This window comes from Anastrepha ludens, chromosome 5 (assembly GCF_028408465.1).
Source record: "Anastrepha ludens isolate Willacy chromosome 5, idAnaLude1.1, whole genome shotgun sequence".
NCBI classification, from domain to species: domain Eukaryota; kingdom Metazoa; phylum Arthropoda; class Insecta; order Diptera; family Tephritidae; genus Anastrepha; species Anastrepha ludens.
The window spans coordinates 84,002,453-84,017,922 of NC_071501.1; the positions used below are offsets into that span (position 1 = coordinate 84,002,453).

Here is a 15,470-nt window from a genome sequence, read left to right on the forward strand (position 1 = left end):
CAAAAATTTTACGCAAAAAAATGGATTTCTTTTACACCAAACTAATGTTTCTTTACAAGCATTGCGCTCCGTACAATTTGAAGCCTCTGACCCGTTTTTAAATGCTAATTAATCTACATATAAAATCTCTAGAAAATTCAATAGAAGACAAGTCATTTCATTTTCACTTGATCTCAATGTTGTTAGTGGCATCGCCGATTGCCCAGCTCTACTTCAGCGGATAGGTTTTAATGTGCCTCAAAGAAGTCTTCGCAATTTTTACCCTTTTTTTGGGGAAAACTTTAAGGCTAAATTTGCGAGTAATGCACGCGAAAAAAGGAAAACGACATCATTACTAATGGAATTTAATTTACGCAAAGCACAAGCAATGAGAGCATTACTGGCATATTTAGATTCAAAGTGTTCCCCATGAAAGGGTATAGAGGTTCCTAAGTGATCGCTAGAGCTAACCCTCAGCTCAGTGATCGCTAGTTGCTGATGATGAAAGGACAGATACAGCATAGACCGACGAATTTCTAAGGACTTAACACTTACATATAAGCATGAGACGAGCAGAATATGATGGCATGAGAACAATGAAGTTCCGAGACCGAAGGGCATATTTGATATACATTTTTTGCACACACTCGATTCTATTGATAGCTTGATGATTACCTGGTCTTCAAATAAAAACAGAGTATTCTAAATGAGACCTAACAAGCGATGTATATAATTAGAGTGACTGGATTGTGTAGGGATCAGAGAACTTAGTGGCGTGCCGTCTGATGAGTCCCAATATGGAAAAAAATTTTGAAGTAATATATTTTATATGGTTATTAAAAAAACTTTGTTATCAAGGATAATGCCAAGGCCATCAAACTCACTAACACACTGCAGTACACAAATCGAGTATCTTAAGTACAGTATCTTAGTACACACACAATGTTAGATGTTTTCGAATAAGACATTTGAAAGTATCTACTTGGACAAATTCAGTGAAAGACGTGAAGTTCGCAAGTTAAGGCAAGTAAACTGAAATTTCGGTTTAAGAGCGAAAAACTACAGAAATTTCTATTATCAGGTTTCAGAAAAATTGTCTCCTATTATCCCTTAAAACTGCGCTTTACAGGGTGAACGATATGAAGTGTTACCAACTTCACACTGCTTGTATCTGTAAAACAGTTTATGACATCAACGTCAAAATTATTTTAATGACAGTTCAGTATATTGTTTATAACCCTTTCCGACCTATGGCAAATCTAGCCAACCATTTGGTATGCATTTTTGGTCCCTATCACTTTGGTCAGTGTAGAAAATAGCTAAAAAGTTTATTTCGCCGAATCTTCTGTGTATCCTTTATTTCCAGGATACGCACAATTGTTGCGTTTCAGCCTGAATACAAATAAAAATCTATAAATAAGTACAAATGCACGTTGCTAGAAATATTAATTTATTTTATTTTTATTAGGCACTTTTAATATTTTTCTGTATGATATTTCGCAAAACAATTTTGTCTTTTATTTAAACACAAATAATCTTTACATTTGGTACAAAATAAACGTGTGCGGGATTTACAACCAACACGCCTGCGACATCTTGCTGATGACAAATCATGCTCCCCTGGTATATGATTGTACCTATCAAGCCTCTTATCAATGCATGGCTGTTCAAATGGTCGATCTTTTTTAGATACACTTGGAGTTTCTTCTTCTTCGGTATCGGAGATATACTATTCACGTGGCCTTTTCGCAACAGCTATCAGTTGCTCAGCTAATGCTAATCTAAAACTTAGTAAGTCATGAGAATCCGCTCGAGATTTCGAATTTATTTTGCAAGGTTCTCTGTACTGTAGCCAGGAGTTGCAGCATGCAAGATCAATAAAATGAATGAAAACTTTCAGCGTCTACTTACGAGTTTTGAAAAACGAACGGTATGCCTCCATTAATTGATCACATATATCTACCCCTCCCATAGACTTGTTGTATTCTCGCACTATCCTTGGAGCCGGTACTTCAGCATACCTCTTTTCCTTTTTTTCCCAGCGTTTTACATTGGAAACGGGCCCGCAACCATAAGCTGATGATGCCAAGATGACCGCTTTGGAATCCTTCCACTCGACCACGACAATAATATCCTCGCTATGACAAAATTCTTCCAAATCACCCCTTTTCATTGGTAAGGTGGATGTTTTTTATTCTCTTCCTCATTATAGTCCCTGTAGCATAAATACCACGGTTTAGTAAAGCCTGAAGAAGTGGTATTGTCGTAAAGTATCGGTCAAAAAAACACTTTTGAACCTTCTGGAAGGGTTTCAACCAAACGTAAAACGAAGGCTGGACCTACGCCTAAGTTCGTATTGGAAAGTGGTGTCGTCTTTCCTTGGTAGATTTCAAAAGCGAGTAGCAGCCCTTCAGATGTCGTTAATACTTCGTTCTTTAATCCCACTCCTCTAGGTTTGTTAGGAAGGCTTTGTCTCACGGGGCAACGACCAGTAAATGGGATCATTTTCCTGGAATAATTATCTCTTGGCTTTCTAGGAATGCTCCGACATGCCGATCTTACAGCTTCCATTAAGGATTAATCCTCCAAAAAACATTTGATTGTTTCCCTGCTTCTGTCACTTCATTTTCGTCCATAACATGGAGGCCCATTCGCAAAAGAAAAAAACGATCACGGGACATTGTATCAGCAACAATTGGAAGCCTCGTTTTGGTCTCCCAGTACATGCGCAATCTTGGATAACGTATGCAGCCCATCGCAATATTTATGCCAAAGAAATTCTTTATTTCACCAATTGTAGTCCCCAGTGGTTTTCCTTTCGAAAACATATGGTATCTGTTTGTGTATTCCGCAACGTGTTTGAAAAAGTCATCATTAAAATATTTATAAAAATAGTATTTAGGGGACTCCACATCTATGTTAACTTCGACAGAAATGGAAGCACTATCTTCCAGATTTATCTTAAATGGTCTCTTCCTCTAAATTTCTGGCCGATTGCTGTTTTCATTTGGTGGTTCCTCAGTACCTTCGCCATTCTCTTCGTCACTGTCATCACTTTCATCATTTGCAGATTCACTGTGCGCGCCAGGTAACTCCCAAGTAGCATCTCGAAGATCATCATCCCTACTAAAGTCCTCCAAATCCGAGTCTAATAGTGCACCCAATATTTCGTCTTCAGTCAATTGCTCTGATTGAAAAAAAAATATATATATTTCGTTAAACAAGTCCTAACACGCACAATTGTGTCACTTCAAACTAAACTGGCTGTACATTAATTAACGTCAGAAAAATACACTTAATTTCACTTTTTAATTAAAACTTCTTTTGTTATTATTATGATAACACATTTTTTAAATATAAATTTCTCGGTTTACACAATTTAAATAATTTTTCTAACTTACTCTTTGATTCATTTTTGCAAATGATTGAAATGCAACATCAAAATAGCGAAATTCGCGAAAAATTACGGACGCCAATAACTGTTCGTTGTGTTTTTATTAAGAAAATAGCTTGCACAATTGTGTATATCAGATTAAATTGCACTAGCGCAGATATTTTCGGAAATATTAGGATTTAAACTTATACGCACAATTGTGCGTACACGGTCGGAAAGGGATAAGCCATCAAAAGCATTTGCGTCTCAGTTTTGTTGATTTTTTTTCTGTGATGGAATTCAAACGTAATAGTGTGATTGCGTTATATTTGGCTGAAAAGCACAACCAGCCACTGTTCTTAGCTCAGTCACCTCAAAGTGAATAAAATGTTTGTGTATCGCACTATAAAACGTTACAATGATGCTGGTAGCATTGCAAAACGCTATGGAGATGGACCAAACAAAACCCGCAACAAGGCCAACAATGGTTCGGAAAGTGAATGCTCGACTTGAACGAAATCCACGTCGAAGTGGAAGAAAAATGGACAAAGAACTGAAAATACCGCAAGACAGCATTCGACGCATATTGAAAAATGAGCTCAAGGTCAAGGCTTACAAGTTCCAAAAAGCACACGATCTTTCACCCCAGCAAAAAACAAGTTCGGTGCGAAAGAGCAAAGGAGTTGTTGCGCTTGCACGAACGTGGCGAATTTCCCAACATTGTGTTTTCTGAGGAAAAAAATTTCCCAATTGAGCAGTTCATAAACACTAAAAACGATCGTGTTTACTTGACCCAACGCTCATACGAGAATTTGAGCCTACGTATGGCCACTCGAAGCAATTTCCCATCGCAAGTAATGGTTTGGGCTGCAGTGACCGCTGATGGACGCTCTCCAATCGTTTTTATCGAGCCTGGTGTCAAAGTGAATGCGGCTTAATATCGGGAAAATGTTTTAGAAGCTGCCTTAGAGCCGTGGGTAGGCAAACATTTCGGTCGTATACCATGGACGTTCCAACAGGACTCGGCACCGTCTCATAAAGCTCGTGTGAACCAAGAATGGTTAAAAACCCATGTTCTACACTTCATTGCGCCCACACAATGGCTTTCAAATTCGCCAGACGCAAATCTGATGGACTATTCCATCTTGTCCATTTTGGAGAGCAAGGTGAGGACTAAAAAATATGCCAGTATGGATGTGCTGAAAAAAGCGATTATACGAGAATGTGCCAAAATACCTCAAGATCACCTTCGTGCAGCATGCAACTCATTTTTTGAGCTTTGATGGCTACAGTCAAGGCAACAGGTGGTTATATCGAGCTAAAGTGAATATATGTTAAAATCGTAATCATTTTTGAACAACTTACTTTGTGAAATCAATAAAAACTAATTTCACACAAAAAAGTTATGGTGTTTTGAATAGGTAACACTTCATGTTGTTCACCCTGTAGGTGCAAAAACCATAAAAACTAGAATTGGGAGCTATTCATTTATTGGATGACTACAGGAATGGCAAAACATTTGGTAATGCGTTTTCTAACCGTATTTTAAATTCATAGCACAGAAAACCTGCTGAGAAAGTATCAATGGACAAGTTGTGTGTACCCCTAAATTGATCTAATCTAATTAATAATCTTGCACAATTAATCTAAGTTATGCTCATTCAGACTGTAATATGGATTAATGTCGATTTTCTTTCAGTAATTCAAAAAAAACTCATAACTCATCATCAAGGCAAATCGAGGCACTCAATTAAAAAAACCTAGTTTTTCATAAGTAAGAGACACTGGGATGCAGGAATTTTGGGTTTACCGAATTTCAAGATCCCGAAACTGATGTTTCTATTTTTTTTAAATTTTCTAAAAAAAACATCAAGATTACGGAATTAGCATCCCTAGTCTCCGCTTATGCCATAGCAACGGCGCGCATTTAGACTGTCACTGCAGCAGTTTTCCCCAAATGTTGTTGGGTGTGTATTTAATAATATTACAACAACAACAGCAAAGCCAATAATGACGACATTACGAAATGGCACGCTGACTGCCACAAATGTCTGCAGCTACTAACAACAAAATGGGCCACAAATTTTGCATGTAACTATAAAAAAGTGAGCTTTGTTGGCATAGAGACATCAAATTTTATGGTCAATTTGGCAAATTGCGGAATTTTCTATAAATTTGTGCGAAATTTAATTTTTCGATTTTCTAAAAACAAAGTGCAATAAAAGCAAAAATAATATATTCATATTTAAGTCCACAAAATGTATGCAGGCATTCAGTGAAACTCGCATTCAAAACTAGGTTTCATCCAGTCGTGATTATTTTCGCTTCATAGCATCCAAAGCGCCTAACTTGCTTGCCTTTATTATGGCGTACACACCAGTCTTGCCACACTTTCCTACACGAAAAATTACTTTACGATTGTTGGCGCATTTAAAAACGTTCTTCACCTATTGACCCACTAAGCAACCGTAAGTACTTTAAATGTTTCGTCTGTCTGTTTGGTGGTAAAAATAAAATAAGTAATCATAATATCTTCCAACTGGCAAACGATGAAACTACTACGGCTGCTGACTGCGAGTTTGTCAAAACGGTGCAACATAAACAACAACACACAAACAACTATAGGGGAGCAGCAATAAAAAGTGCGCAGAAAAATGAGTATCTCACGATTTATGACTGACACCTTTCCACAGCTTCTGTTTGCGCATTTGCTGGGTCTCTCTACTGTTTGAGACGTCTTGCCATTCATTGGCTTTTTTTATTGCTGCTTTTCACCATTCACCATTTTTATTTATTGCGATAAATTAAGCTAGGAATGTCGACGGTGGCAACAGGATTAGAAATAATATGAGAAAAAATAAGTAAAAACAAATACAAAGAAACAAAGAAAAGAGATAAAACAATTTCAGTTTGAGTAACAATTTTCAGAGGTGTGGACGAAAACCACACACAAAAATGTAATTGGCTTAAAATATGCTGCTGTAAATGCGATTTGGAATAAATTGTTAAACTCCCAGGCGAGCTTGCAAGTCAACTACCTACTAAAGTGAGTAACTCCAGAAGTAGATTAGGTTAGGTTAACTTGGCTGAACGAAAATGATTTCAAATAGACCACAAATGTCGCCTAATGTAGGTAGCCAAGTTTCCCAGAGTATGGTAAGTATACGAAAGCGGAAGTCTACAGATCCTACCCGGGGTATACTGCTGATCCTCTGATTCATGGTATCTTTCAATGCGAGGCGAAAGACAGAACCGAGGCAGCTAAGTTATCTGATCTCTTCTTAGCATCACAGTCCGGGGTGAACCCCTGCTTCATTCACAACCCTGCGCCATTTGTCTCTATCTAAGGCTATCTCTTTCCACCGCCGCACGCTTCGCTTTTCACGATCAACTTCCACGTCTTCGAGCCATCTCTTTCAGGGGTGTGCTCTCCTTCGGCCTCCAGCAGGGCGTAATTCAATCGCCTTTTGAGTTGTTTTCTACTTGGTCATTCTAAACACGTACCCGAGCCATCTTATCCTCTGAGATTTTATAAATTTTATCAGTGTTTCGTTTTTTGCTATAGTTCCAGCTCATGATTGTATCTAATTCGGTAGGTGCAATCTTGGAGTATTACACGTCCATATATTCTTCGCAATATTTTTCTTTCAAATCCCATTACCTGATTAATGTCAGTAGTTTTTAGCTTCCATTGTTCGCAACCAGAGGTAAGCATGGGACGCATAAAAATTTTGTATATCCTTAACTTTTGGTCACGAGATAATAATTTAGACTCAAGCAGCTTCAAATTGGAAGATAATAATTTAAACATAAGAAGCTTCCAATTCTCAAATCGTAGTCCTTTGAACGTTTTGCAAGAGTCAGTGCCATTATTGGTCATTCCTTAGCCGAGGCTGCGTTTGATGCGTGACAAAGTTTTTTATACTGATATTAGGGTGACACCCTAAAGAACACTCCCTTTTCAGGGGCTCACCAATGTTCTTTTGTTCTTAGTGCCTTCACCGAGGTTTACAACTTCTGAAAAAGCTGCCTACTCGGTCTCCACATTCGGTTAACAGCATCCCCACGAGAAGGCGAACACAGTGGATGGGCTACAAGAAGTGGGAGTTATCATTCTTGTCTTCCACCATTAAATTGCATATCGCAGCCCTTTGCAATGCCAAGGCAAGTTAGTTGCGATCCTCAAAATGCTGGGTAGATACGGAAGAGGTACTTTAGGTGCTACATCGATATTTAAACATAGTCCAGAGGAGACCAATCACGGCTCCGAGGCGGCCAGTTGGATTCACCACCCGATTACCGAATATGGTGCCTAAAGGATCCGATTGCTCGAAGAGCTGTCTGATATGATGCCCCATTCTGTTGAAACCAAAGATTGTGAAAACTCATGCCGCTGGAACTTTATTCGCTGCACTATGGTTATGTTGTCGTGAAGCTCATATACCTCATTGTTTCATTGTCAACGATACTCGCCGTCGCCGACAATCAAAGGTCCAAAAATTAATTTAGGAGATGAAGATATAGAAGCGATGCTACCTGTGTTGAAACAGTTCAGCAAAATAGTAGATTTATACTCCACATTTGCTGAAGTTGACTCTGTAACTGCACATTTATTATTGTCAGATAGTTCAAAAAATTTAAAAGGCTTTTGAAAGCTAAGAATTATTTATCGGTTCGCTCAGTAAAGTAGGTTTTATCGGTTGGGTAAGACAGTAGAACTAGGCCTATTATTATTATTAGCTAACGCTCCCACTGGGGGCGTCAAATGCCGATACAAATCAATTCGGTTGGGATCGATTTGCAGCTTTTGTCTTTATCTGCGGCCAAGTGAGCGGGTCGTCAGATGTTGTGAATTCGTCATACAGACTTCATCTCAATGTTACTTTCGGCCGTTTTCTTCGGCGAGAGCCTTGCAGATTCTAGTTTCACCGCATTCTACTGAGGTCAGACGCGGGTTTACGGTTTATACGGCCTATCCATTTCCAATTTCATTTGCATACTTCAATTTCAACCGGTCTTCGTTTCGTTTCAAGTAAGGAGCTCGTCATTAAAAACCCAGTATGCGCGGCATAGCTTTTAAACAGCGGTTTAGAAAAGTTTGGAGTCTTTATGACTTCACATTCGAATTGTGAATCCTTAGCTTTGTTCTGGCGGTCAGCTGCTAGCTCTAAGCTCTATGTTTTTAAGCGTAGCGAAGGGTGCTCTGACTCTCCTTATGCTGTACTCAATGTCAGTATTAGTGCCGCCATCAGGGGTGATTTAACTGTCTTTCAGTTTTGGTTTTTCAATCGCCAGCTCTTTAAAGTTGCAGTAGTTTATCTACTCGGCTAATAAAGTTCGCTCTATTGGTTGATAAAAAAAGTATCTCTAGGTCCATTACTTTTTAACTTTTATCAGAAATAGTTTATCGTAGGGGTAACTAAAGTTTACTTTATTGGTTAGATAAGAAAGTCTTTTAACTTTTCGGTTTGTTTTTCAAATGAACTTCTCTTCTGAGACGCGAAATCTCTAAAGTTAGAAATAATCCATCGGCTCGCTTAGTAAAGTCCTCTTTATTGGTTAGATAAATAAAATATCTCAAAGTTAATTGCCTTTTACCTTTTATTAGCAACAGTTTTTCGTTCACGTCAGTAAAGTTGACTTTATTTTGTTAGGTAAGAAAGTCTGTTACCTTTCGGTTTATTATTAAGTCGAACCTCTCTCCTGTGACTTGAACTATTAAAAGTTAGAAGTAATCCACAAGCTCGCTTGGTAAACCCGACTTTATTGGGCAAGAAAAGGGCTCTAATTCAAATACTTTTCAATTTTTGTTCTACCGACTTCTTCTTCTCTGACGAGTGCTTCTTAAAGTTGGGAATAGCTTATCAGCTAGATTAGTAAAGCTCACTTCATTGGTTAGATAGGAAAGCAGCCTAATTTTATTACATTTTAGTTATTTTTTTTTTCAACTTAACTTTTCTTCTTTGATGTGAACTCTTTAAAGCTAAGAATAGTTTATCTGTACGGGTAGTAAAGTTGACTTTATGGGTTTGAAAAGCAGTGGTTTTAGGCTTACAATATTTAGTTTTTTTTCGTTCGAACTTCTCTTCTTTAACCAGAGGTCTTTTAAGATAAAAATATTTTGTAGTCTAATTTAGCAAAGTGGACTTTATTGGTTTGCTAAGGAAATGGCTCTAAGCCTACTACATTTTAGTTTAATTCTCAATCGAACACCTCCTGTTTAAAGAGGGTTTTTTAAAGTTAAGAATGGGAATAAAACTACCGATTAGTTTATCATCTAGATTAGTAAAGCTCACTTCATTGGTTAGCTAAGAAAGCTTCCTAGGTTTACTTCTTTTGAAATCTTTTTTTCAACCGAACATTTTTTCATTGATGTGAGCTTCTAAAACTCAGACAAATTTAACTGGTCTGTTAGTAAAGTTTACTTTATAGGTTAGCTAAGAAATTGGCTTTAATTTCATTACTTTTTAGCTTTTTTCTATCGAACTGATCTTCTTTAAAGAGAGGTTCTTCAAGTAAAGTTGACTTTATTGGTTTGTTAAAAAAGTGGTACCAAGTGTAGGTAGGTCTAGTAGTTGCTTATTGACACACCTAGGCCTGATGTAGGCCAATTGTGATACCACCTTTTTTCAATCGAAATTTTCTTCTTTGATGTGAGCTCCTTAAAGCTAAGATACGTTTATCCACTCGGTTAGTAAAGTTCACTTTATTGGTGAGACAAGTAAGCAGCCTAATTTTATTCCAATTTTATTCCATTCTAATTATTCTTTTTTAACCAAACTACTCTGATTTAACAAGTCAAACCGCATACAGAGTTTTTGCTGTAAAAGAGTAAATGAAAAGCGTAAATTTTTCAACAAATTTCAATAACGAAATTTACTCTTAACTACCCGTTTTTGCTGGGTGCATTGTAGCTGCTCTTCTGAAGAGCTAAATGGTAAATGGGTTTAGTGTTAAATCAACAGTAATTTATCATAATCAAAAAAGAAATCGCAACAATGGTAATTTAAACAAAAACAACAATGGTAATGCGCTCGCGCTGAGCGATGACGTAGAGTGCAGAAAAGCAACAGACATTGAAGGAAATGCTAGAAACAGCGGTGATAGTAAGTAGAAGTAGTCATAGTCGTATAACAGTAGTAAAGTGCTGGTACTTCTACAAGGTGGCGCAAAATTAGACAGCAATTTTGTTTTTGAATAACTTTTTTAGTAAATGAAAAAAAAAAATTATTTTGTGTGAAGGAGATTTTTTTTTTAGTTGACCTTTGCGCGCTCCATTGCTTACTGTTTGGCTCATCTGCCGTTCGCAATGCCATTTGCAGAAATTTGCGAACATTATAAATCTTCCCATTGGATGATTAATTTTGCGCCACCTTGTCTCGTTTTTTTTTTTTTTTGGTGGGTGAGGTAAGGTTCAAAATGCCTTCACACTTACAGCGACCGTAGGAAATAGAAGCCTCCACCGTTTAAGTTTCGAAGATTAAACAACCAGTGTCTTACACTCGCATCGGAAGTCAAGTATCTTGGTGTAATACTTGACCCCAAGCTCCACTGAAAGCTGCACATAGAAAATCGGGTTGAGCAGGCCACTATAGCCTTCTACGCCTGTACATAAATCTATGTTCGGCAAAAAATGGGGTCTCAAGCCACGTGTCGTACTTTGGATGTTCAACTTAGTGGTTCTGCCAATTTTGACATATGGTTGCTTAGTCAAGCTGCGATCAAGGCCCTGTCGTCGCCGTAATACAGCACTCTTCTGGTGAACTTCTGTAAGGAGGAAGTCAAACGTCTCGAACGTGCCGGAAACATTTCCCTTATCTGGGTTTCTGGGCACAGGAATATAGAGAGAAATCAAATTGCCGATGGGCTTGCCAGGAAGGGGTCGACAGAACCGGTTTCAGCTGTCCAATTCTCAGACATCGGTGTCCCCTTGACCGTTGTTAAAGCAGAACTACACAATTTCTTTCTAAAAAAGCGCAAGACAGATGGAGGTCTGTCTCATCGTGTGCTATTTCGAAAACGCAATGGCCTAAATACGATGTAAACAGAACGCTTAAGGTCATGGGAATGCCCCACCATTCAATTTCCAAACTCACTGCGGTGTTCACTGGTCACTGGGTGCTCGGTACTCATGCGGAGAAGCTTGGAATTCCGTACAACCTCTATTGCAGAAGCTGTGGGGCTCCTGCAGAGAAAGAGACTGTGGAACACTTTCTCTGCAAATGTCCGGCTCTGGCGGCAAGGCGCTTGAGATTCCTTAGCGTGCCCTTTGGGGATGGCTTAAAGAAATTCTCCAGCCTAGATCCCTTTTCTCTCCTCTACTACATCAACAGCACTGGTTGGTTGTAGAAGGTTTTCTTTTCCTAAAATTGTTCTTTTCACAGGTAATGGTCCACATTATGGTATATCAAAACGGCACGTAAGTGCTACTACGTACCTACCTATAGTGACCGTCGTCTACCGCCACTAAAACAATCTCGCCTCTCCTTCTGAGGAGACTCTTTTCACGTAACTACTTTATGCATTACTGCTGAACGACGTCTATGAAATGGGCCAATACTATTCAACCACGTCTGGGTCCGCTATATTTGTAGCCAGCTTTGACGGTAGAGGCTCGTCTTCTTATGTCTCTCCCTGTGAGGCATCGCTATGTTGTACTGTGTGGAGGTCTACCTTTTTTTCGTGGTACGTTCTCAATGTATTTCTTTACTGCATTCCAGCTGTCCTCGCGTTCGAGCGCCACCTTGTAGCATATAGTTAGAAGAAGCTGCAGCAACCACTGCGGGACGAGTTGATGTGATAAAGTTGCCTACCAGTTGGAGGCTGAAGTGCCATGACTTTTGAGGCCTATGTCGAAAGTGTGGCTACAAAAGTAGCGGCGTGTGTGCCACTGCGCTTTTTGAGTGGGTGCCAGCAGTTTTCCAAACAAATTCAAACAAAAAAAAGAAGCAAAAAAAAAGCAAAGAAAAATACGTGGATGTTGCAGCAAAGCAATAAAGCATAAACGGGGTAATACAAAAAACAAAAAGTAGTTGTAAGTTAGCGCGGCACAGTTATGATTACAAGATAGGCGAGAAAATGGCGATAGGCCAAGAAAAATCACAACCAAATAAGTGTTGGGATGTAGGCAAACGTGAGCAGATGAATGCATACAGGCGAAGTAAAGTTAACTTCAAATTTAAAAAGGCGTCATAATTTTCATCAAATTATCTGCTGCTGCATTTACCGCAGAATTCAATATTTTTTCTGGTATGCGCGCTTGTGGTTGCGCAGAGCGGTGAGTAAGGCGTGAGGGTAGCGAAAAAACATGAGTTGTTTTAAGTGAAAAGTCAAAAATGCCACAAAAGTTAGGCAGATCGGCGGCGGTAGAGAAATTTTGAAATTACAACGAAAATCGCTGCAGGAGCGAAGACAAAAGGAAAGTTTGATGGTTGCAATAGCAAATAATTTATAATTTCACCACAGTAATAATATACGAGCACTAAAACAACAATAAAACGAGCAATGCATAGCAGAAATCGGTAGAATAAGGTAGCGCCGGGCGAGCTGCTGCTAACAAAGCGACAGCAACCACTTTGCGCTACTGACGAACTAAGTAGACAGCTAACCAGCAACTATGCAGCAGCCACAAGCAAACTAACGATACCCAATCGCACGGCAATCGACAGCAGTAGTGATGCTGTGGTGCAGCTACTGCTGCGCCATTTGTTGCATTACTTTTTTCACCTTTTTATACGATTTTGTAAGACTTTGAAGCAATTTTTTTTAATCAGTTTTTTTTTAGCTTTAAAGATTTTTTTTTATTTTTCTTAGTTTTTCTCCAAAGTGCCTATTTTTTGTTATACTTATTGGTCTCTTTTGTTTATTTCTATCCCATTTTTCATCAAGGCGATAACGGGCGCATCGAGTACGCGATTACGTCGGGCGATGATAATAACGACTTTGAAATTGCTGCCAACGGTACGATACGTACACGCCGTGAACTTGATCGAGAAACGAAAAGTTCATATAATTTAATTGTAACCGCAAGAGATTGTGCCAAAGAATTTCCAACAACAACAACACAAATAACATACAACGAGGCGACCGATCAGCCACAGCATCTCCAACATCAGCAGCATCACCAACAGCAGCAGCAGCAGCAGCAGCAGCAACGACGTCAACGTCAACACCGACAGCAACAATATGTGGAGCAACAACCGCAACAACGTCTATCATCTACAGTGCAGGTAATTTGCATGCAATAGAATAGAAAAATAATATGCTTTCATGCGCAGTCACTTCCTATACTGCAATACTGCAGCCGCAACAACACAACAATACTACACACAAGAAACAGAAAATGGTTGAGAATTTTCCACATGCGAGTGTATGTGTATGTGTGCGTGTTTAATTGGTGCGCGCTGGCTCTTAAATTCGCGTGTAGTTACTGTTGGCAAGCCTTCCGCATGCAACAGGCGGCCATGCCGGTGGGCTGTAGTTGTGCTGCTGATGGCCTATTAAATATGCGCTGGTATGCCGTAATGGCCGATGGGAAAATGTTACATAGGCGCGTTGGTACGTTGATACAGTTAGACAGGGGTAGGGCGCAATAAAGCAAAATGAAAAAATATAGCGCGCAATGGAGTAGTAAAATTTAGAGCAAAATGCGAATGAAGTAATTCTGTAAAGTGAGCAAGCAGCCGCAATGGGTATCCCTTACAATTCATACTGTCATAGTTGTAATCAACCATGAAAAAATTGCTCACCTGCCAAGAAAGAGTTTCTCGTAAAAAATATCTGCGGTTCGGAGTCGGCTTGCAACTGTAGGTCACTCCATTTGTGAAACAACATCGAGATGCGCGCCAGAATTAGGAAAAGGTGCTCAGCCAAACACCCAAAACGGGTGTACGCGCCAATTATATAAAGGGTGGTCAAATTTCAGGGCCGATGTTGAATGTGAACCACAGCTAAACATCAACCACAGCGCTGGACTTCTTTCTTTGGGATTATTTGAAAGAAAAGGTGTACGTCGATAAGCCAGCAACAATTCAAGAGCTAAAGGATGAGATAATTCGGCACATTAACGGCATCGAACCTCAATTATGCCTCAGCGTCATCGAAAATTTGGACCATCGGATCGAGGTGTGCCGCCGAGGTCGCGGCGTCCATTTGGCCGATATTTTACTCCATACGTAATTGAGCCATACCAATATTATCATAATAAAGAGAAATGACAATAATTTCCTAAAAAAATTGTCTTTTATTTAAAATCAACACCGGCCCTTGAAATTTAACCAACCTATATATATATATACTCGTAGTTGTAGTCAGCCACACTAAAACTTGGAAGGAAAGACGTACGGTTGATGGTCGGTATCATTACAGGACACAACCCATGGGGTCAGCATATGACCGCCATTGGAATCATTGAGGACCCAATATGCCTGTCTTGATTGAGGAGGCGGATAGCATTGACCACTTTCTCTGTGAGTGTCCTGCCTTTGCTAGAACACGGCTACGAGTTTTGGATTCCTATATCGTGAGAATGAATAATATTCGTTCTCTAAAACTGTATGATATTCACAGATTTTCCAAAGAATCTGGAAAATTCTCGCAGGTCTAACTATCTCTATCTCTGTCTATATTCTTTCCTATCTCTCTCTCTGATACTTTTCTCCTTCCCTCCTTGACTATCTACCCCCTTTCCAGAGCTTTAAATACAATGGGCTCTTTAGCCTGAGTGTTTTAGGAGACACCAAATCTGCTGGTGCTCCTTGGCTCGTCCATTTCAAATTTCATTTCAATCAGCCGGAGAAAAAAACCTTGGCAAAACGCCTTCTGAGAACCTCGTACATCTCTGGCTTGCTTAATTCCTGTCCTCCCTGATGGGACATAGGGCCTCTACAAAAAGCTTCCAACGAACACGATCCTTTGTGATGACTTTGACTTCTTTGAAAGATTTCTCTGCAGCCTTAAATTCTTTTTCGAAAATTCTCTTTCAAGTACACCTAAGGTGTCCTTTTTTATACAGCTTGCCTGCATATTTCTGTGGGATCTATTCGAAGACTATGGCCAATCCACCGCCACTTTCTCTGCTTTATTTTTGTCTGGTTTGAATTCGCTCAAAGCTCTCTGT

The 15,470-nt window shown here is 39.2% G+C and overlaps 1 protein-coding gene across 1 annotated transcript in view; it reads left to right on the top strand.

Annotated features, from left to right (window-relative positions):
- The window catches only part of LOC128864784 (cadherin-related tumor suppressor-like), a 136,035-nt gene that overhangs the window by 24,874 nt on the left and 95,691 nt on the right, over positions 1–15,470 (top strand). The window contains exon 5 of the mRNA XM_054104542.1: positions 13,241–13,581. Coding sequence (XP_053960517.1) covers positions 13,241–13,581 — 341 coding nt within the window. The remainder of the gene's footprint in view (positions 1–13,240; positions 13,582–15,470) is intronic.